The 24,940-nt window shown below is 35.3% G+C and overlaps 1 protein-coding gene across 1 annotated transcript; it reads right to left on the bottom strand.

Annotated features, from left to right (window-relative positions):
* Positions 1-912: 912 nt before the first annotated feature.
* On the bottom strand, positions 913-7,423 carry LOC107045704. The gene is made up of 7 exons (XM_015268038.1): positions 7,204-7,423; positions 6,925-7,100; positions 4,309-4,447; positions 4,145-4,234; positions 3,864-3,938; positions 3,681-3,754; positions 913-1,167 (listed from the first exon to the last, which is right to left on the bottom strand). Exons 1-7 carry the CDS (start codon positions 7,421-7,423, stop codon positions 913-915), a joined length of 1,029 nt encoding a protein of 342 aa, XP_015123524.1.
* Positions 7,424-24,940: the final 17,517 nt, after the last annotated feature.

Here is a 24,940-nt window from a genome sequence, read left to right as displayed (position 1 = left end):
TAGATCCAATATATATTTGAAATATATTATTCATGTTCCCTTAAATATATTTACTAAACATGTCGTAAATTACTTCTAAAATATATATCCGATATTTTTATATCTGCTGGATGGATGGATAACTAATTGAATATATACGAATATCTCAAAGAAATCTCATAGATTTATTGATAAAAAATACAATATTTTTCATAGCCTATAGGGTCTTAAAAATTCATGGCCCTAATAATGGTGTCACTTTCGATAACTCAGAAACCGAACAAAAAAAAAACTGACGTATTCTTATCCAAAATCTTTTTTAATATATTCATACTTAATCATAAATCCAATGCACCGAAAATAATGAAATGGAGTTCAACTATCTCCCCATCAATAATCAGATAAATTAAATCAAAGTTATCATCGAATGCATAGTTTTCGGTATATAAATCGTAGCAAAAAACGAAGAGGTGAACGCAGACGTTTTTCAATGTCCCTATCTCCATTTGGAAACTCAAGAAATGGCTCTAATATTTCATGTCATCTCATTGGTAAGAAAAAAACAGGCAAAATTCCTTTTATCAGTCTGTCGATACCAAGTCATTGGTCCAATAAACAGATAACTTACCAAAATAATTTTTTTTTACATCTCTACATTTTCATTTTAAGATAGTTAGACGCAAATTATAAACAGACATATTACTTTCCCGATTATAAGTTTCCATTGACATGACATGCCATCAAATGATTGCAAAAACAGAGCCTCATGGCTCGTAATAAGTATGTGAAAGAATGAATTCACTCGTCGTCTGAAGTAAAAGAGATCTTTTACCTCAGTATCGAGCAGATGAATCAAACAAAATAGATATGTTTGTCACAAGGCCGAGGGTTGCAGACCCAGGCAAATATAAATGAATCAAAATTATAAGAAAATTACAGAAGTGTGGAGAAACTACCTGGGATTGCCTCGAGTTTATGCGGATCGAGTCGTTGATGTCTAGGTGCATTGTCGGTATTCTTGTGGATTTTGCTCTTGCCACCCTTTACGTTACTATTAAGTAACGTCTCATGATCAAACACAGACATGACAAGTGAGACTGCCATGCAAGCGAACGTTTTTTGTTCTTTTGCTGCACTCCACTGCAATGCTGTGACCGTGACTCCGCTTCCTCTTTGGCCAAGTTCCACCTATTGCAAACAAGTATCTAACAATATTGGTTCGTTCAATTTATCAACATTTCAGAATTTTGTTTCGAAAATGAACATACTATGGCTGAAAACGGTAATTGAGTAGGGGGAAAAAGGTTAAAATAGAATTCTTTGCGCGTGAAGCATGCAAAGAATGCTGTTTGTTTTAGTTGAATCATCAACAATGCTGTATTCTACAAAAATTTCGACAAGATCTCCAACTAATGCTCAGAATCTAGAAAAATAAAAATTGAAGTCCCTACAACAATATAGAGATCGTCGAAGGCGATTTCCCAATGATTTTAGATCCATAATGATCGCATGTGGCCCACTTTCTAAATAATGAGGCAAATGTAGATGATGATTTTCGATCGAATGAAATAAGAGGGCAACTTGAAACCTTAACCTTGTGCATTCGGTTACTGATGAAATATTGCATATCACTTGAAAAGATTGAACAAAGTACTGAAATTATTATGGTCAACATCACTCTCATTAATATCATTTCTATTATCACTTTTAATATTCATCGGTATGGGATGCAACATTATTATCTGCGTCAGTATTGTGCGATAAAGAACAAAAGAGTTAATGACGAAGAATTTACTGGAATGGAAAGTTGTTTAAATTACGCTAAGGAATCGTATTTTCACTGTCATTTGCCCTCACTGTTCTAGTCTATTGTTACATATTACCCCACTTTTCGCTTACCAGAATAGAAAATGATCAGAAATGGACAATATGTACATTAGGATGGCTCATATGTAAAGAAAATTGAATTTCATAATTTTCGTGTTTGATAAAGATAATCAATGACATGGAAAGTACATGTGAATTTTTTCAAAATTTTTGAATCATTTTTCAAGGTTGCGCCGTGGAGTTTTATTTCTTATGGACTTTTAACACGCATCGTAGAGATCGAATGTGTCAATAATTTTTTAAAGACTCAATTATTACATCCCTCGGTGTTTCCCCTCCGTGAACCGTTCAGAGGGAGGTTTAAGAACAGAATTAATTTTTGTCTCAACAGAAAACTTATTACTTATCAAAATGAAAATCTTCATTTCTACTCAATTCAGTGATTTTTAGACGCCTCTAGCACGCTGAGTATCTGGCCGTTTTTCATCCCGATTCGGTTGATGGATTATGGAACTATCTGACAATAATTCAAAGAAAAAAATTTTCTTCCCCACCAATCGAATTCTGAAAAAAATGCGAAAGATAATTCCTAAATTTCCAGTAAAGACAGGTGTCCAGCTCATGCGGTGCTTTTACAACGGTCGTAAACACAGAAATTGAGCCTAGGCAAAAAATTTGACCTGCCGAACTAACCTGCGCTGGGAAGGGACTGAACTCGCATCGTAGAGCTGCTTTAAAATTTAGCTAAAATTTTGTATATAGTTTTCATGTTTTCGGATGATGCATTCATGAAAAAACGATAAGAACAGAGGAAAACCTTCTATGATGACTGTAGTGCGTCAGTAATACGCTTCAGGCGGCAGAAGGGGGCAAGAAAAATCCACGATAATGTCAGGGAGTGGTGGAAGAGGGGATTCATTCATTAGGCCAGCAAAATTGTTCTTCAATATTTCATGTATCAAGTTTTTAATAACTTCTTTTTCTTCGGTTTTTTGTATTTTTTACTCTTTGATTATTTTTGATATATTGAGAATTTTATATTTCCCATATATTTGAAAGAAGTGTCAACTACATTTGTAACAAAAAAGGCATTAAACAAACCTAACTTAATCCGGAGAAATCCTGGGAGCGTTTATTTAACTCAGAAGGTTAATTATGCTTATTTCCTTCAACTCTATTTTATATCATTATTTTTCGAAACATTTTAATTAATTTCATACATCCTTCAGATTGAAAAAATATATTTTGCCCATGAGGACTATCCAATTCTCAATATATCGAGAATAATCAAAGACTAAAGAACATAAAAAAAACAAATACCTAGGTGACACCCGAACCCTCACTCGGAACCATACTTACTACCTGACACGGGCGTATCATTGAGGATATTTAACTTCTACCCAAGTTTTATGACCTGTACTGCCAGTAGGTCAAAAATGTCAGTCAAACTTTAAACACACGGCGCAACCATCAAAATGCAGTTTAAAAATATGAAAAAATTCACAGGGGTATTTTATTAACTGAAGAATCATTTTTTGAGACGAAATCGGAAATATTCAGGAATACCCGTAAAATGGGCCACCCTAATGTACATATTACGGGATGGGGCTCTATCGATTCTTCGAAGAATGAAAGGAAAACAGTTAAGTAATTGGATGATGATGATGATATACTATTCTTCGATCGTGAAGCATAAAGTTCTCTTCAGAAGTTATGATGATTGGCAATCAAAAATTAGAACAGTGATGATTTCAAAATTATGAATGAATTATGAATTTCCTCTTTCTCCAAGTGGGAACTGGATCTTGCACGAGGCATATCGAGACGCCTGAACGATTGGTTCTCATTATTGAAATTATAAAACGTCTTTTTACCAGGTTTGGCTCCTCATTCTGCACTCCTTGTCGCTGAAGCCTAATATTCTCTTGAAGTAAATTCTTGAGCTCTGCTAGTTATTGACGAGCGATTGGATCATGTCCTACAGCTGACAGAACGAAAAAAAAATCTCATGATATGAATGAAAATTATAAGGGGAATAAGATAATCAATATAAATACCAGCGATATTCTCCAATCCTCTTTGTTCATTCTGGTTGAGAAGATCAGGTCCATGCTGGCGACGTTCGTTCTGACCTGGAGATGGAACGGAATAAAATTAGAAGGCTCCATAAAATCCGTATATAAAAAGGATATGACATCATCTCGCTTTAATGTGGCATCGATTCATCGTTTCACTGCGATTAATCGATATTGGCATTGTATGTTCCATTGGATGATGATGTAATTTCACTGTTATATATTCGAAAATAGCGAGTCATTAACATCATAAAATTTAATACCATCGAGTTGCTGATCTTGATTCCTGATTATGTCTTCTTCCTCCTCCTCCTCGGGATGGAGTGGAACTTCATTGTTATGGGATTCACCATCTATTACATTGACAGATGAACTTCCATGAGATCGACGAGAATGCTTGATAGAATGAAAATTGAACAAAAAATACCATTTGCAACTTTTGAGCCTCCTTTAGGTCCTTTGGTCTTCTTCGAGTGATTCAAGGCTGAGAGGGGAGTACGCTGGGCCGCAATTTCTTCCTCTTCTTCGGTGTCCTCGTCGCTTGAAAATTGCATCAGCAGGTTCTTCTGCTTGTTACGGGAATGGTAGACCCAAAATCATAGTATAAAAATACAATAATATTACTATTGAGAGTGAGATAGACTTCTTTGCAATGATGGACGGAACTCAATTCTTCTTTTTTCAATGGTGATTCTAATAATTTACACTTCACGGTTTGATATGAAAGAGCACTGGAAATACTAAATGTCCATTAATGTAGCCTTCACAAACTTGGAAAACATAAATTACTGGAATACTTGGTATTTTCAATGCCCTCAAATACTGCATGGTCAAATATTTAGTATTTTGCGCACATCTAAATAATACATAGTTATATATTTTCCTTCAACACAAGTATTAATGAAGGTATGCTTGGGGATTCATACTTTTGACGTTGTAAATAAAAAAAATTACTCTCAATTGAGAATTACATTCAGCCACAAACACAAATATTAGAAAATCGAGTTTCCGAAATTTCCAATAAACTTTTGAAAAGAGGGTTATTTTTGAGGTATATAAGAGCATAAATGTCCGAATTAATCACTTTCATATTAATATTAATGTTCTTTTTTCATACAATCATGTCCCCGCTAGGTTAAGCAAAAGTTAACAGAAAATCCATTCAATGGAAACTTTTCACTGAACCTTGGATCATTTTTTTTACTTCATTTTGTGCTTCAATTTTAGCACTTAACAATGACAAAACATGACAAATTCAAGATGAATTGCAAAATTAACACAATCGAATTATTTCGACGGGTGTGACTCGACCACCTAGCGAATTTATTAAAGAATTTAGTAGGATTTAACGAGAACTCTACAGGAATTATATGGAATGTCAATTGTAATTATATTGGATAATTTCAACCGTTCTTTTGCATCAATTGGATCGGATATTTCACAGAAAAAAAATCAATTTTTAAAAATTTATATTTGATTTTTTATTTCTATTTTTCTTTCACTCAAATTATTGAACGCATAATTTCTCACCTCTTTCCCACTCAGATTCTATCATGCAAAAACTATTAGTAGAAATATTTGAACAGAAGTTCGAAATCTATTGACTTCTCTTTTGCACATATTCAATCCAATTGGCACAAAAAAGAAATATCATTTTCGGATAGCATTCCAACAGCATTTGAAATCCTATTCCAAATCCTATGGAATTTCAATAAATTTTCCAGTGAATTTGCTAGGCTTTGTATTGAATTTTTTATGCGTACATTGATTTCATTAGGGACGAGAGTGATCACCCATTTCCACGCGTGACAACCTTTTGTTCTTTCCAAAATTTGAAGAATTGGAGAATCCGAAAATTGCAAATCAATTCAATTTCTCAATTTCTCAATAACAAAGAAAAAAAAATGACCAGCAAACAGTTGGAATCATAAACTTTCTTCCAGTCCTCAATTTATCCAGTAGAGAAGTTTTGGGGGAAAATTTGTTTCCAAAAAATCCTCGACTTTTGGAGATTCTTAGAATGTTCAGGAATTTCCTCCGAATTTTTAGGAATTTCCTTGATTTCTTTGAAGTTTCTAGGAATGCCCCGAATTCCCTAAACATCCCGAGAGACTCCTTGAACTACCTCAAACTGCTCAGGAAGCCCCTGAATGGAGTCAGTAATTCCAGAAATTCACCGGGTTCCCTCAAATTTAAAATAAATCCTGCGAACCTCCTCTAATTGTTTGGAATTTTCTGAAAACTGTGGTTTTTGTCCAAATTCAGAGGAATGCCTTGACTTCTTTCAGTTTCCATAATTGCTCTTAATTTCCTGGAGAATCCTAGGAACTCATCAAATCGTCTAACCATTTCTAGAAACTCCTGGAGGTTCCTCGGAATTCTTTGAAATCATTTCAATTTACAGCAATTTTCAGAAAGTCGATAAATTCCCTCGTGAGTTCACCAAATTTCTTGAAATTCCTCGAAGTTTCCAGGAATTCCTTGAATGCCCTAGAAGCTCCTGGGAACTCCCTCGAATCCCAAAAATTTTTCAAAAAGTCCATGAATTCCCTCAGAAATTTGATTAAATTACTTCAATTCCGTCTTAATTGAAGGAATACTTGGAATTCCTTGAATTTTCGCCATTTGTTTTAGGAAGTCGGCGAGTTTTCTTGAAGTTTTTCGTATCCAACGAATTCTCTCGTAATTCCTACTAACCCCTCGAACTCGCTCAAATTCTCCAGGAATTCCAACAATTCTACCATAAAGTCTGGAAATGTTCCTACTTTCAAGAAGTTCTTCCAAGAATTCTCTCAAGATGTTAAAATAATGAATGTTTTCAGAATTCTCTGCAGTATTTTTTTCTATTAAAATCACTCCGAATTTATTCAATTTTTGGAATCTCTCAGAAATCTCGGAATTCCCCTCGCATGTGCTGATATTTTGCAATACCCTGATCATCATCATGACATATATTTTCTAGAATTCTTCAGTAAATAATGATTTCAAAAATTTCCTATCATATTTCCCAAACAGTTATTTCCAATGAAATTCTTTTTCTCACCTTAGTTCTAACCTGATTTATCGGTGTCTCAAGAGCTCTTTTCTGCTGTGAGCCAGAAGCCTGGAAGCTGGAGGCCTGAGCCTGATCTGTTGTCTTTATTGTTTTTGGTGTCACAACTCGAGGTGATTTAGGGTATTCATAATTTGTACTCCTGCGTTCTAATGCTGCAACGGTTGCTAAATGTGAAGAATTTCACATATAATAACATCAAGAAACTGGCGTATGCGGGCAAGACAAGAGAATCACAACACGTGGCAATTTAAGGACTTGATAACTAACCTGCATCATCAAGAACTAAGCCATCGAAAACAGGCCAGCCCCCCGGTGGTTTTTTCCCTGATTCTCTCCATTCAATGACAAACGACTCGTCTGGGTCGAAGTTTTCTGATAGAAACTCTTCATAATTGAAATTCAGGATCCACTCTGTTGGGATCCCTACTGTCACCTTGTCGTGGTCGTCCCCTCCGATCCATTTCACATTAGCATATAATTTGGGCATCCTGCAGAACCCAATGAGTGGAATAAGGAAATGATCCTAACAAATCAAACTCAAAATGACCTCTGAGTCGATGGAGAAAAACCTATGGAAAAATAGGCAATCTGAAAAATTTCCATGAATCAGACTCAGCCCAGTCTTAACTCTCGGTTGAATCGATCGAAGGCATTTTCTTGAGGGACATCAATTAAGAAAATGAATGATTCGATGGATAAAAAATGGACAATAAGAGACTCGAAGGGTAATGGAAGGATTCTATTACTGATTCTTCAAAACGTAGTTTCAATATGCTTTCGTTGTATGGAATCGAAAAAAGATACTCACCTGTAACGGCACTCGATTTGTAGTAATCCCTGTGACAGCACTCGACGAATAAAAATCACTCAGAAATCAATCAATGGGCCACATGCATTGGCAAACCCGAAAACACGTTTGAACACGTCCGTCAGCCCCGGTACGACTTGTACTAACCCTCGCACCTCCGCCATTTAATAAGAAAAAAATGGCGGAACCACGACTAGAGTCAGCACGACCTCTGCGAACTGCAGCCGAACGCGATTTGTGAAGGGATTGATAAAAATTATATTCACGAACAGTGTGTGATATCCGGGATAGAAAATATTTCCACTAAAAATTAGATTGGGCTGTAAGGTCCGCATAATCTGGAACGGCGATCATTCGGAAAAATTGCATTGGAAAAGAGTGGATTTGATGAGGTTAGTATGAAATTATCTTTCCCGCATTCCAGAAACGAAATTCTATTGGTACAAACCTTCAAGTATTCCCGCGTTGGAAAAATACGGAAGTGAAGAAACACTGAAAGACTAATCGATTAAAAACACCCAGCACATGTAGTTTGGCAGTGATGTATTTCGACCACTGCACTGCAAGTTATTGATGAATCTTTTGCATTAAAGTGCGGCAAAATGGATCGTCAATTAAGAATAAAAAGGAATTATAAACAATATACTCTGTATGGGAGTAACAGTGGTATTCCTGCTAGAACGGCATCTCGTTGGGTAGCGAGAAACAGAATAAAAAGGTTAGTTATTACATCGCAAGAATATCCTGAATTTTCATGGATCAAGTTGGATTCACTGCATTCATCGATTCTAATTTATAATTGCAGCATCGAAGTTCCTGTGGAGTATGACGAGCCAAGAGAAGACCGTGTGGTTATCACTGTGAGTATTAAGTGCACTCTATTTCTGGAATTAACCTTGATATTGATGATTTTGGGAACAAGTTGAGGGAGACATTGTAGAAAAATGCTAAATTCACAGGGTTCTCGAGTTTTCGATGATTTTCTTGAGTTGCCTACAGAGTTCGGGGATATTTTCATGCTTTATTGAAAACTTGTGTGTATTTTCTCATTTCATATGAAATTCTACGAATATATTATGTTTTCGAGAAGATTTGAGGAAAAATCAAACTTTTTTTTTCCATAAAATTGCTAGTTTTTGCCTAAACTTCGAGAAATCCATGTCGTTTTCTACAAAATTGAAGACGATTTTTGCGTCAAGAGAATTTTTCAGTTCTCTATAGAATTGTAGGATTCAGAAGTTCAATTTTTCGACAAGTTATCATTAAGTAGTTCTCAATTTTTATCATCAAATATGGTTACTTGTGGGAGTTCCAGCTCCACACAGGCAGAATAAGAAAAAATATGATGGAATGTTTAAGGATTTCTCAATTGTTTTTTTTTGCTACATCGTCTCAATTTCTTTGACAACGCCTCAATATTTTCTATCCTCTTAAATATCCAAGAATTGCAATTATGTAGGAACTTGGTAAACTAGAATAGTTGTATTTTGCTTAGGGCCAGTTATCGCCAGATATCTCGAAAACGAGGGAAGATGGCAACATTCTGCAGAGCGAAATGTCAGCTGCAAAGGAGTTAGTAATGGGAATTTTCATATCTTTTTTATTTTGGCAGATATCCATCTATGACTGACCCTGATCAGAACGCACTTTTTATTGTTCACCAATTCACGACAGGTTTCTTGCAGACCTTTCTAAGTAAATTAATTACAGATTTCTCTCATCTATTAATCTTCCGTTAAAGAAAATGAAACCAAGAAAAACTGCGAGAATGCCATTTTTTTAAAATTGAGAATACTTCTCCACGTCAGCAATTAATGTTTAAAAATCATGAGAAAGGCAACAAAAAATATTAATTTCAAAGTTAATGCTTGTACATGAGGTTGAATGGGTGATCGATAATTTCAGTATTTTTTCCATATTGCCGACTGTTCGATAACGTATGGATAAGGTAGGGAAAATGCACGAGTTATCGATACTTCCTTCAACTCTATGTACAAGCCTTAACTTTGAAATTAATTTTTGTTGTTGCCTTTCTCATAGGGTTATTGAAATTTTCTAAGAGGGGTTCAAGTGGATTAATTGACTCGTGAAGAAATGTTCATAAAATTGGCTGCTTTTTTTATATGCCGAGTTCACACCCTATTATCCGTAAACTACGGTGATGAAGTTCTCTACCGTCATTATAATACTTGAACTAATATTATGCTTGAAACTTATTGATTGACCCCAATTCAAGATTTTGATTTTTGACGTTTTCTCACAACAGCTACATCCGTCTCAATAATTGTAAAATTATTTACTTTACTAGGCTCCATAAACCGCCGTTCTAACCTGAATTCGTTCGGTTAGAATGCGGTTTTCGAGCCTTTTAACGTAAAACTTCTTCCGTTCGACGGACAATAAAGTATTTCTTAACTCATATGGATATAAAGTCATATTCATCAGAAAGCACTTCACAATTCTAGGAGGGCATTGTACTATGACCAAAAAATTGGTGATTTTTCATCATCGTTCGGTAACGGTGTTGATTTTTTCATGAATTTTCAATTACATCGTCAGACAGATATTACAAAATGGAAATTAGCATGGTCATGATTGTTTCTAATCGTCATTCATTGAGTTTGCCTAATTTTGTTTTCCGGGATTGAATAGCCACTTTTGTCTTTTTTTTCAAAAATTGTATGGATAGAAGAAGTATTACCAATTGCCATAATGATATCCCAATTGTAGAAAAATATATGAACGACCTTCCATCGAGCTTTTTCTTATTTACTGGAATAAAATCTATCTAAAAAAATTCATAAGAAAAACTCCGAACTCTTTCAGTGGAAGTCTGAGATGAGAATACAAATTTCATAAATAATTAATTATCTCACTAGCAAATCCAGTAGAACACAGTCAATCTTCATATTTGAACATATCCCGGTACTAAGTTACTCAAAAAACCTATGGAATTTACCCAAAAGAGGTTTCATCTCCAAATATCGAAATCTCGAAATTTTCCCTCGAATTGCTTCAAGACTATGATGAAGCCGGATCTCTGAGATAACAAAGAATTCCTCATATTCATGAATGTAATGGCGCTAGGTTTTTCGGAAATCTTTATCCGTTGGTGATTGTATTTTTTAACGTAAATATGTCTATTTTTTAGTATGGAAAAATTCTTGACTTTGTTCTTCTGTTTTTGGGAGTAATTGTAAAAATTCCGAGGGAGTTCAAGGACTTTTCACAATTTCCGAGGAAATGAAGTACAAGTCCAGGGGATTCTTTGAGAATCTTAGAGCACTGACGGAGTTATTACGACTTTCAATTCTTGTTCATTGAGGGTTTAATTTAGAGGGTTTGATGAATTATTAAAGAAAATTGTTACTTCCTTCAGAACATTAATTCATAGGACACAGGAATCAATCAAAGATTCAAAAGCCTTCACTGAAATCGTTTCTGCATGGAAGTTTTCAGACGTGCGTCCCTCATTGTTCTGCTATTTTTCTCTTCATTGTCAGAGAACTAACTTTATAAATATCATCACTAGGCCTAATCCATTCATTTTTCCATAATGATCATTATTCTCATTCCCACAGACTCCTGCATCTACTTCTGTTCTTCCCGATGAAAATGACAATCGACACGCTTCTTATGGAGGATCCTCTCAGGCATTTGATAATGCTGATTCCACAGAGGACTCTTCTGATGAAGAGACCTCAAAAGAACGGGACACAATGGCTGATAACTATCGATGGGCTGACAGTGAAGACAGTGAGTAGGAAGTTATGTCTAATACAGAGACAACTGCACCTGGAACATACATAACTCACGATGATGCACCTCCAGCTTCATCTAAATATGATACTGAAGATTTAGTAGCTCCTCTCTTAGCTCTCGCCAACAAATTGCGGAATGGTCTCTCGTACACAGCAACAGAAGGCTGTGTATCATTGGCAAAAGTACTGACTGATACGAGAATTCGATACACCTCAAAATATGATTGGAAGAAAATATCAAATAGTCTCTGTGATTTCATGTCCATTCATCATTTCTGTGATGAATGTCACGTGTATGTAGGAAGAGAAGTTGGCTCTCAGAGTGGTCAAAATGTTCTGTCTTGTCCAACATGTCACGAGATGATTGATATGACAAATAACTGGACAAGTGGAAATGTCGTCCTCTACTTGAATCTCAAGGATCAAATACAGTATTTTCTTGAAATGAATCATGATCGCCTGATAGATCCACAAAATAGAGTGAAAGAGAATAAGTACACCCTAGAAGATATATTCGATGGGTACATGTATAAAAAACTCGTGTCCGAAAATACGATTACTTTGAATTTTAATGTAGATGGCACACCGGTACATAAAAGTTCTCTGATGTCATTGTACCCTGTTCTCTGTACTCTGAATGAGATGCCACCCAAGGAGAGAGCTAGAAATATGATTTTATGCAGTTTATGGTTTGGGCCAGGAAAGCCCGTTCATATGAACGAATTCTTGAAACCCTTCATCACTGAGTTGCAAAGCTTACAGATGTACGGTATCGAGTATACATATGGGGGAGAAAAGTATCGTAAAAACTTACAATGTTTATTGGGCATTTGTGACTCTGTTGCTCGGCCTGTCTTGAGGAATACCTCTCAATTTAATCACGAGTACGGGTGCGGGCTTTGTTTACACCCTGGAATACAAGTACCCAAGGGAAAAGGGTCTGTGAAAGTTTTCCCTGTTGATGATAATGGGAACCCATTTGGGGAGGGTCTTCGGACCCACGAGGACACTCTTATTCACGCTCAGAATGGAGAGAAGGCGGTGAAAGGACGACCAGTGCTGTACGACCTCCCAGGATTCAACGTTATTGATGGTCTACCTGCAGATTGCATGCACCTTGCTACGCTGGGTGTAGCCAAACAATTCTGTAAACTCTGGCTGGATTCTAAACGTCACTCTGAGCCATTCTTTTTGGGTCAACATGAAAATCTTATAAATAGTATACTGGAATCATTCACTCCTACTTTCGAAATTTCTCGAACGACGAGAAATATCAGGGAACGAAAATTTTGGAAAGCTCATGAATGGAGCACTTGGCTCCTTTTCTACAGCTTACCAATCCTCCGAGAAATTGCTCCCCGAAAATATGTCGAACACTGGGCATTGCTCGTTGATGGAATTTCTATTCTATTAAAGACGTCAATCATGCGCTCTGACGTGGAATATGCGAGACAGTGTCTTTACAATTTTGTAAGAGGAGTTGAAGACTTATATGGAATCGAATATGTTTCATTTAATGTACATCTTCTTACTCATCTACCAGACAGTGTTCTAAAATGGGGTCCACTATGGACTCATAGTGCATTCATGTACGAATCATTCAATTTCACTTTGAAGAACTATGTCCACAGTGCCAACGGGATACCTCTACAAATATGTGATTCATTCAGATATCACATCGCAGTGATAAAATTGAAGACTATGTGTGAGGAGCGTTTGACTCAGCCACAAAGGAAATTTCTGTCGAAAATGCTATACAACAGAATTCAGCCCAAAGTTACACTCCGAATTAATGATGTTGGTCTATTGGGCACAGTGCAACAGAGTGTCAGGCTCAGTCGCCCCTATCATTTGGCCCTCAAGCGACTCCATATTGATGCTGAGTTGGCTTCAACGATTCAGTTGGCAACAAGAGTGTTGCTAAATGGTGAAGTCATCCATTCAAAACTCTACAAGAGACCCCTGAAACGCAAAAGTTATATTGTGCTCACAAAAGAGCAGGAGATTTTTGAAATAGAGGCATTTATTATTCTCTCGTACGTTAACTCAAGCCAAGTTTATGCAATTGGGAAATTTTATGAGAAAATCAATTCACCTTTCTCTAACCGTAGATTAATGCATTTGACATTCGTAACGAATCAAGATAATGATTTAGCTTCTATCAATGTTCAGCGAATAAAGGAGAAGGTCACATTTCTGAATCTAAAGAAGCAGAATATTTCGATTGCTTGTGCTCTTCCAAACCGATATGAATCCTGGAATTGATGAAGGTTTACTATGAATAAAAAATTTTAATATTGATCAGCGGACTCTTTCTCCTCCACCTATCCCAATTATTGACAATGTAACTTTCAGAGAATTTCTCAGAATAAAAATTATAGGGTCATCAGGACCTCACTTTTTTTGTATGAAAAAACAAAAGTGTGCTTCAAAAATTAAGAATTATCTAGAACGTCAAGATCTTCGAAAAAATTGACTGTAATTATTTATACTTATATTCCACCCTCACTTCCAAATGCGATTTCTAAACCTCACGTCTGACGCAGGTACTCTTCATAGTGATCATTGCTCCGTCTCTTATATTCGACAAGTATTGCTGATCCTTACCCATGATCCTCGTGATCCTTTCTGACTCCCATTCTTCACTCTCATATTCAACTCTCGTGACCGTTCTATTTTTTTAATTATCACTCCCCTCTTTTGATACAATCTCTTCTCAATTTCCGAATCACAAATGACGGTTCGCGATTTGTAATTCGACATTTGAACTACAAATGATCAAGGGAAAGTTTAAAAACGAAAATTAAATGACAAATATGAGATGTCTTTCAATTCGAAAACTTACGAGCTCTAATTCATAATTCGAGAAATTTGGCTATAATTTAGGTTCAGTAAAAAAAGTTTCGAATACACCCAATAAGTCATTACAAATGTGATTCGCAAAAGTACACAGTAATTCCTCAATTTTCAAATAGATTGCCAATTCAACGTCATTGAAATACCCAATTGAAATTTCATTTTCTCCACTTAGGTTCTAAAATGATGAGCGATAAAAATCATTTGATATTTGTCTATACTCTAATAAATTGCTGGATCAATTATACCTGGAACATTACAACTGGACGATTGGAACATCTTTTGCAGGATGTTCAAAAGCACGAAACGAATGATAAAACTATTCACATTGTTATGGTGGAATATAACATTGGGTTACATCAAAGCGTTTTTAGTTGCCATGATCCGGTCGCACCAGCTTTTGGTGACTAATCGTCAGTTGAAAAAAATGAAAATTTACACGATCGATGGATTAACTTGACCAGATTACTATCTCGAATATATGACAGGCCCGGTTGCGGCAGCTCCTGGTAACGAAATCGGCCGATAAGATAAAAAAGTATTTTTGAATGTTTGATGGCCTATTCTATCCGGGAGAGTATCTTAAATATCGAGGAAGAGTGTCTCTACCCTGAGGACAAATACTTCTTTGGGCCAAATCTTGAAAAATTATGCGCCTTATCAAATAATTGGAGGCTTGATAGCCCTTAATATACCAAGTTTATCCATAATTATAACCATAAATCTAGCTGAGTATGCATTCCGTTGGAACTGCTTCATAGTATGCACCTCCAGCGGTCGAACCCCATAAACATATGTGATATATATATATATATATAATAATTGAGATACATGTGACATATTTGAGGTATATGCTGCTTATACATGCCAAATATATCTCACATATTTTCAGAGTATATGATAGATATATCTTGCATATATGTAGGTTACATACTATGGATATAGAGAAAATATATATAAATATACAATTCTCATACATCTCACGTATATAGGCATTGCATATATGACCAGGATATATTAATGAATATTTATATGATATATTTTGGGATACAATTTCACATATATTTAACTTACTTTTCACACATATCTCAGAATATATCATTACATATAAATGAAATATATGCCACATAGTGGTTTTTGGCCGAAATATATGTGGTATGGTTGGCATATATGTGAAATATATTTTCAGATATATTTTTCTTCCGTGCGGGAGGCGTGTTGTTGTCGGGGTAACAACTTTTCAAGAGTGGGAATAGTATTGCGTATTTATTCTTTTCCTCCCTCTCAACCAACTTCATGTTCGATCGTCCTTTTTTTAAAGATGTTTTTTTTCTTCTATTCCTCGGACGCGTCCTGTCACTATTTGTAATTTTTTTTTTGCTATTCATTTCGCCCCAAAATCATTAATAAAGTTATTATTCATTTAAATGGACCTATACTTTACAATATATTCTTCTACAGATGCGCATAGTGCTGAACATAAACATATATTTTTACTTTAATAGCTGAAAATTAATGAGAGATTTGAAAAGAGCGTCGAAATCCGGCTGAATTTAGTTCTCGAATTGACTTCTTAGGATTAAAATAACTTAATCAAGACATCCTATAAACGTCTTACCCATGGTGCTTGCCTCTCTCATATATTTAAATATATAACTCTATTGAGTAGAAGAAGAAGAAACGTCTTCCTCTTGAAACGTATTTTCCCCAAAATATCTGATTCTTCGAACACGTATAATTAGACTCATCTCATGAACTGAGATATTAATCCAATCCAAACTAGGCAAAACTATTCACATTATATTTACATGAAACACCGGACAAACGAATGACCGTACTTTTGATAATAAAAATAGTAGAAAATTTGGTAATGGGGTAATATAGCGACTCCAACGAATTTTTCGAGGAAGTAGAATTATTTTGTCATCCAATATAAATAGAAATTGAAATCAGGAAAAAAATTGATTGGACTCAATTAGGTAAATAACTTGAAGGGGGTGACTGGATCAAATTTTGGCCGTTGTGGGGTTCATACCAGCTGCGTCCCCGTCGCGAACCCTGGGTAATCCTAAGTGCTGGTGAAGCTTGATACTTTGAAAAATAAGCGCTTCACTACACGTTGAATTTATATGACCACCTCATAATTGAAATTTCATAAATTGCTTTTAGAAGGGAAAGCGCAGAAAGGAAAGTCCCGTACATCTACATGAGCATCCACGTTATTAAGTGTGATGGCTCAAAGGAGGTAAAATTCATTGATTGCAACTAGGTTCCGACAAAATATACGTCAAATTACTTCAAGTTCAATATAAGAAAGTTAATATTTACCTATCAGTATCCAGGATGAGTAGGAGGTGCTATTCTACCTAATTACCTTCTAGGTTCCTTGCNAACCAACTTCATGTTCGATCGTCCTTTTTTTAAAGATGTTTTTTTTCTTCTATTCCTCGGACGCGTCCTGTCACTATTTGTAATTTTTTTTTTGCTATTCATTTCGCCCCAAAATCATTAATAAAGTTATTATTCATTTAAATGGACCTATACTTTACAATATATTCTTCTACAGATGCGCATAGTGCTGAACATAAACATATATTTTTACTTTAATAGCTGAAAATTAATGAGAGATTTGAAAAGAGCGTCGAAATCCGGCTGAATTTAGTTCTCGAATTGACTTCTTAGGATTAAAATAACTTAATCAAGACATCCTATAAACGTCTTACCCATGGTGCTTGCCTCTCTCATATATTTAAATATATAACTCTATTGAGTAGAAGAAGAAGAAACGTCTTCCTCTTGAAACGTATTTTCCCCAAAATATCTGATTCTTCGAACACGTATAATTAGACTCATCTCATGAACTGAGATATTAATCCAATCCAAACTAGGCAAAACTATTCACATTATATTTACATGAAACACCGGACAAACGAATGACCGTACTTTTGATAATAAAAATAGTAGAAAATTTGGTAATGGGGTAATATAGCGACTCCAACGAATTTTTCGAGGAAGTAGAATTATTTTGTCATCCAATATAAATAGAAATTGAAATCAGGAAAAAAATTGATTGGACTCAATTAGGTAAATAACTTGAAGGGGGTGACTGGATCAAATTTTGGCCGTTGTGGGGTTCATACCAGCTGCGTCCCCGTCGCGAACCCTGGGTAATCCTAAGTGCTGGTGAAGCTTGATACTTTGAAAAATAAGCGCTTCACTACACGTTGAATTTATATGACCACCTCATAATTGAAATTTCATAAATTGCTTTTAGAAGGGAAAGCGCAGAAAGGAAAGTCCCGTACATCTACATGAGCATCCACGTTATTAAGTGTGATGGCTCAAAGGAGGTAAAATTCATTGATTGCAACTAGGTTCCGACAAAATATACGTCAAATTACTTCAAGTTCAATATAAGAAAGTTAATATTTACCTATCAGTATCCAGGATGAGTAGGAGGTGCTATTCTACCTAATTACCTTCTAGGTTCCTTGCAGGTAATGGGGTAATATAGCGACTCCAACGAATTTTTCGAGGAAGTTGAATTATTTTGTCATCCAATATAAATAGAAATTGAAATCAGGAAAAAAATTGAGTCGGACTCAATTAGGTAAATAACTTGAAGGGGGTGACTGGGTCAAATTTTGGCCTTTATGGGGTTCATACCAGCTGCGTTCCCGTCGCGAACCCTGGGTAATCCTAAGTGCTGGTGAAGCTTGATACTTTGAAAAATAAGTGCTTCACTACACGTTGAATTTATATGAACACCTCATAATTGAAATTTCATAAATTGCTTTTAGAAGGGAAAGCGTAGAAAGGGAAGTCCCGTACATCTACATGAGCATCCACGTTATTGAGTGTGATGGCTCAAAGGAGGTTAAATTCATTTATTGCAACTACGTTTCGACAAAATATACGTCAAATTACTTCAAGTTCAATATAAAAAAGTTAATATTTACCTATCAGTATTCAGGATGAGTAGGAGGTGCTATTCTACCTAATTACCGAAAATTTACACTTCTTAAAAAAAATAGACCATACCGAACTTTACCCCTGTCATAGCTATGACATTTCATCAAATTCAAAATACCATAAATTGTTGGTATGACTTTTTAAGTCATACAGAGACAAAAATCATTGATAAAATGACGATGTGTAATTTTTGAGAAAAAAAGATTTTTGGATAAATTGCTCTACGCCCGGATGTACTGAATCGATTGACACAAAATTTTATACATAACTATGGGCTCATAATACAAATTAGTACCCAGAATCTCAGATGTCTAGACGAAGTTTGACGCGTACTATGGACACCACATTAACTTTAAACTGAAAAAATTAGAAAAACGCTGATGTGTCGAAAACTTTGTATGTGCGTGTATACATATTTTGATTGATCTTGATAGAAGATATCGTGACAAATATTTTGAAAAAAAAAGTGAATCGGGCTTGTAGCTTAGGAGATATCAAGCATAACAGTTTTTCACAAAAAATTGAATATCTTCTAAACTATTCATCCGATTCAGCTCATGAATAATACAGTTCTGTAGTATCATAAGAGATACAATCCTACCAAATCTCAACTTTCTATCTTGAATTTTCAGCGAGTTATCGTTTCCACAACCATGTCCTAGTAAAAATGAACAATGCCCGTTATTACTAAACTAACCTTAGTTAGGTAGCAATGTTTTCATTTGATTCGATAGATATTATCGTAAGGAATACTTTCCCGTCAAAAAACTCCAATTCGGTCAAGAAGTTTATGAGATATTAAGGAAAAAATATTTTTGAGAAATTGCTATATCTCGGAATCTACTGGGCCGACTAAGCTGAACTGGCGCCGACAAATGCTCGAAAGTAATACCAATTCTCCGACAAAATTTCAGATTTTTAGCTCAAACTTTAGTCTTTTTTTCGGGGGATTTATAAAAATTTCCGAAAAATCGGCATACACATTCTGACATACATACATACATACATTTTCTAAAAACATCATATTTTCACGTCTCATGACATTCTACATCATTTCCAAGCAAAATTACGAGATCGTAAACATCATCGATTACAAGGCTTTCATTCGGAAGCAAAAACACACACACACAAGTCTTCAAAAACGTGTTGACATGATTCTAAGGGTCATGAAACGTCTACAAATCATGAAAATTTCACTTTTGATTTTCGGGGTAATTACAATAACTTCCTCCCTGTATCGACTCTATGATATTAATCGATACTTCCGAGCTAATAATTAAATTCACTCGAATAACTCACGACTTTTATTTTTTAAAATATGTTTATTTAGATGATATGAGTATATATGTTTACAAGATTTTTTTTTTGTTCTGGTTGTTTTGTTAAGAAAAATTTAAAATGACTATCGAATGTCTCAATCAATTTTTCGCGCTAACTCTTATTAGATTATTCCTTCACGAAAGTTGGAATAGAAGTGAAATCTGCGTGAAGAACTATCTCAATTGGGGTGGTGAAAATTGACGAAGGTTTCGAAGAGGTCAAAAGAGTGAGTGGTAGGGAGTGAGGTCTTAGGATTGATGAGTTGTGAATTTTGAAGGTCGTGATTGGTTGGTGACGATTTCTTGACCTGAGCAATACGTATAGTGGGAGTGTCCGCGTGGAGTGAATGGAGAGTTCTATTTTGTGATGACGTCGAAGGGAAACAGAGGGTAACGCGACTGAAAGTTCATCTGGAAGGGATTAAGTCATAAACGTCTTATGGACAAGAAGTGTGAAGTGCAGTTAGGGACTGTGTCATAAATTGACTGAAATTAATTTTCTGTTGAAAGTCTTGTCTAGGGTTCTTGGGAAAATACGTCAGTCGCGACGAAACACATTAAGTCGTAGGATTTTCAGGATTATTTCTTTTGGACAAACATTTTACGGTCGTTGAAAGTTTTTGTGAAAGATAGGAAATTTCAAAATTTCGAGAAACAGTTTTATTACGGTCAAGGGATAATTTTGTGTTCGGATGGAGATAAATTTTGTTTTAAAACTGTCAAATGGAGTTGGGAAAATTATAATGACTGGGGAATTGGCCCAGAGAATTTTTTATAAAATCACCGATAAAAATGTTTTGAAAGTTGCCTGGATTAGTTTAAATTAGATGAGACATTCGATATTTAGAAAAATTAATGTGTATAATTTTCGGTACGAAACACTCCCTTAGGGTCGGGAAGTTGAAAAAATTATTTTGCTCTCTTCATTTGTGAAGTATCGATTCTATACTAGAGTTTGAAATTAAGATGACATCTAATAATGATTTTTTCGATACATGCGTATGACATTTCATGTCAAACTGTAAAAAATTCATTAACATTAGAAAATTTTCGACCCAGTCGTCTAGTTGATGTTCAAGATGCCCATGGAACAGGATGATGATTTTATGTTGGAGGGATGAGTTGATTTGTTTCAGTCAATTATTCATAAAATTACGTGGAAACCTGATAACTTTAAGTTGGGGGAGCTCGCACAATTAGGAAAACTTCATAAACTTTGGCTAGCTTTCGTATTACTTCTGATACAGAGTTCATACTTTCAGTTCATAGAAATGATCATATTCAGTTTCCCACGAAAGACTCATCTGCATTTTGTTGTAATTACGATAGTGACTATAAATTTTTAGAAGTCGGTCAATCCATTCCATATGCAAGTTAGTCGTACCGGACAGTGAACCGAAAAACATACTTAGAAATGGGCAATCAAAATTACGATATTGGAGGTCATCTTTATGTTTGTATAGGAACAGAGCGCTAAAGATGAAAGAAAAACTATTTCCATAATCGATCGAAGTGGTATTCTCCGGAAGTTCCAGACGAAACAATAGAATATACTTCTACAGCATAACCCTAAAATCAAATAAGTTCCTGTGAATATTTCCCCCAAAACAAACTAAAATCGCATCAGCAACTGAACGCGAACATTCCACTGTTAGGACCACGAATGGCCGATCGTCTCTGGCAATTGTGTAACAACATTCACTACATCATAAATGCAATTTGGGTTATAGTAAATGCAAATTGTGGTCGAAAAAATCTTACCCATTCGTTGATGATGGCGTGCATCCGTTATGTTTAATGACATATATGGTTTAAACCCTATATCAACATCTCCGCAGTTCAGGTGATAACCGTATGACGGAGGTATACTATACGATATCATAGAAATGTGGGGAAACTTCGACAAATATTCTAGTCTTGTCTAGCTTCGTCCTTCACTCCGTCGGATTGTTCTCGTTTGATTGTGGCTATATACTTGAGGTGGGAGATAACTACACGCTTGTCCATTGTGCAACAAGAGTGAAACATCCCATGAGACATCTCTATGTCAGCTAACTTGTGTGCTCATCGTGATTCTAGTATTGAAATTCTCTTGCGCCCGTTGGTAGCCACCCCTGGAAGGTGGATCTCTCCGCTCGGAGCGAGAAACTCCACCGTGTGAAGCACGACGCGAGTAGTGTGCGGATTTGTGTTCTCAAGGGCGTTCGAAAGTTTTTAGGTTTTGTCATGGTTAGGGACGTATTCCAACACACGTACATGTTTCAACCATTTAAATGGAATGAATGGTCTTGAATTATAACTAAGTTGCTTGGTACGATTACACTAGAATTGATATTTCCACTTCAACTGTTGGAGTGATGTTAATACGTTAAATATTTGAGTCCAAATGAGTCATCATGTGTTAGTTGACTCCTTTTAGTACGTAGATTTTTTTGCTACTCATTTTCTAGGTTTGCTCATATTTTCATTTCCGTGCTGCCCCATTAATCTACACAATCTGCGCTAATGCACTGAGAAAAAAATTTATTCCTTCCAAGAAAATGTTATTGGTGATATCTTTTTCATACTGTTAGTAGAAGAAAATATCTCTTTCGGAATGTATTTCTCCAGGCCAGTCATTTCCAGGTGCTCCGAAATCAGTTTCAAGCGTGAGAATTATGGTGATCTATAAGAATATTCTTCTGCATATGACCTCGAGGAAACTCCAATAATAATTATTAACATTTGGAATTATTCCAATTTTCTTTACCTGAGAAAATCGCCAATTTCTAAAGTCCGGAAGATATCGGAGAACATTTTGTCAAGGTCATATGTAGCATAATAATCAGATTGTTCAATATCACTGTAATTTTTGAGGATGGACTTGGACTCTCTGAAAATGATTGTCCTGGAAAAATTCGTTCTGAAAAAATATTATCTTCTGACGAGAATATCAATCCTTGGCAGGAATAATTTTTTCTCTCAATGTGTGCTTATGGTCGAGACAGGGTAAAGGAAAAACGGTAAAAGTGGTAAATGGCCAACGACAGAATTGTCGGGGATTATCAGGATGATCGAATGCATCGTTTAGTGTATTTACGCACACCGGATGGTGTAATTTCTGAGCGTATGGATATTAATTTCGGTCACAGTAGTCAAACTGTTAAATTGGGTATTGTCGATAGTGTGACATCCGTCGAAAAATGCTTGATAATCCATTTTTCCTAAATAATTTTCTCTATGGAATAACCATTATTTCATAATTTTTATGAACGCATATCTGTAAAGAGAGTCAAATGCGAAGATCCCAAAGGTTCCTTGTAGGAATAGAGAAGGTGGAATAATAGATTGGAAAGGGTAACCCAATCAAATGTAGAGACGACACCCATAAAAATTATCCATGTAGAATTAAATCATGAATGAATTAATATTTTCTTGTTTTAAAATTGTGGAAACTATCAAATATTATAATTTAACAAATTAGAAAGGCATGAGATGTCTATGAATCTCATTACCAGTTGGCAATAGAAAAATCAATAACACCTCTGAAAATGTATGAGAATGTGAATAGGGTGAAACCTACGTTTTGGGGCTAACTCGGAACCTCACCGTTTAAGAGGTTTCGCGGGTGACTAAGCTGGACAGTGACCATATAGCGGAAGTGTGATGCTATGACTCAATTAGGGGAAAAACGCCTAAAAATAACCACAAGTTATGATACGTCAATTAGGGGAAGCAGATGGTTGACTATTCCCTTCACAAAATTTGGAAAAACTACGCAAGTCCAAACGGAAAATGAGGAGGCCTAATGTCACCTGATCACCAATCAACGAGCTCCATGAAGGGATAGGAGAAACATCACCACCAATCCCCGAATAATATTCAAAGAAATCCAATAATTAGGCGGATACCTGCAGAAGACAATGGTAAAAACAGGGGAAGCTTCTAGAACCTTCCACCCCTGATGACACACTTTCGATTCAATATAAAAAGGGAGCCGCGACGCTGAAAAAGTCAGTTCCACTACACATTCCCGTTCTTCATCAACCCTTCAGTTGGGTACTTTCATCGATTCTACAAGTGCGATAGTCACACGTTTAGAATTAGCAGAGACGCCCGTTCTCTGAGTTAGATAAATTCATTCAGTCCTAAAGTGGGTACCCAAGTAATTTTGAAGTAACAATCAAATGTAGAGTTTTTCGTAACTTTACTTATTTAAAATATTCTACGACTTATTGTCAATGAATAGAATCTTTCATGATTCTTTGATAATTTATATTGCCAACTGAAAATATCGGAACTCAATTAACATCTTGGAACTCAAATAATTATTATTCATTCATTCAAAGTAATTAAAACGAAATTATTGTAAACGAATAATTTTAGAATTAGGAAACGACAAACCTGTACAAGCACAACGAGAAGAAGGTCACGTAAGTTGTACGACCATCATTATAATTGTAAACTCACCAAAATTTCAGAATATAATTGTTCAGATTTAAAATTATTTTATTTAAAACTAACGCCTTGTGTTTCCAGCCAAGACACTTTCACATTGATAATACTGGGGAATAATTAACTTCAATTCAAGGGGACCTTATTATTCAACTCTCTAGTGATTTGTTTTCTAACATTTGCCAATTAAAATTTATTTCAAAATTTTCATACTTTTCATGTCATTTTCACATGACAACCAATGTTATAGTCGAGATTTCATAATTCCCGACATAACAATAGAGTGGATAATAATGGTCCTCACTAACTGTTGAATGTATTGACATTTGTAGCTTATAAATAGTGGATGTAGTTAAGATAATGTAGGAACATTTGAAATAATAAGTTATATCACTAGCTGAGTGATTCACTATCTACGTTAATTGATAATTTCAAATCGTCGTAATGTATTGATGACTAAGGCGAGATTTATTCAACGATAAAAATGGACGTAATTATCATGTATAGAATTACTGGTCTATTTCATCTTCATTGTAGTTTAATATCTAAAATAATGTCTAGAAATATTTGCGATAATGAGTACAACATTCACTTGGTTATCATTTTGCGAAATTGTCCTAGTTAGTATAATTTTATCAAGTTCTGAAAGAATATGTGCCAATAAAAAAATGATTACAATCTGCATATCCACATGTCATTAAACAACCAGAAGTTGAATCATTGCAACAATGACAGCATTATGGCAACATACTACGATTCAATTAATTTTTGGTCTCGTTAATAATTAAATCAGTTATGTGTTTATGTACAGCCGATACTGTAAGAAGAAATTAAAGAACAAAATAAGGTCAAAC

This window comes from Diachasma alloeum, unplaced genomic scaffold (assembly GCF_001412515.2).
Source record: "Diachasma alloeum isolate Michigan unplaced genomic scaffold, Dall2.0 Dall_scaffold_01061, whole genome shotgun sequence".
In the NCBI taxonomy this organism is placed as follows: domain Eukaryota; kingdom Metazoa; phylum Arthropoda; class Insecta; order Hymenoptera; family Braconidae; genus Diachasma; species Diachasma alloeum.
Note: the sequence above shows the minus strand (reverse complement) of the source record. Positions and strands in the feature narration are given on the sequence as shown.

Bases quoted from the DNA above. Each gene is read 5' to 3' on its own strand.
- LOC107045704 (XM_015268038.1), bottom strand. From the start codon at position 7,423: ATGCCCAAATTATATGCTAATGTGAAATGGATCGGAGGGGACGACCAC. The intron at 4,235-4,308 runs GTATTTTTTGTT...TCAATGTAATAG, and splicing joins AGGCTCAAAAGTTGCAAATG to ATGGTGAATCCCATAACAAT. The intron at 3,939-4,144 runs GTATTAAATTTT...TTCCATCTCCAG, and splicing joins TCAAGATCAGCAACTCGATG to GTCAGAACGAACGTCGCCAG.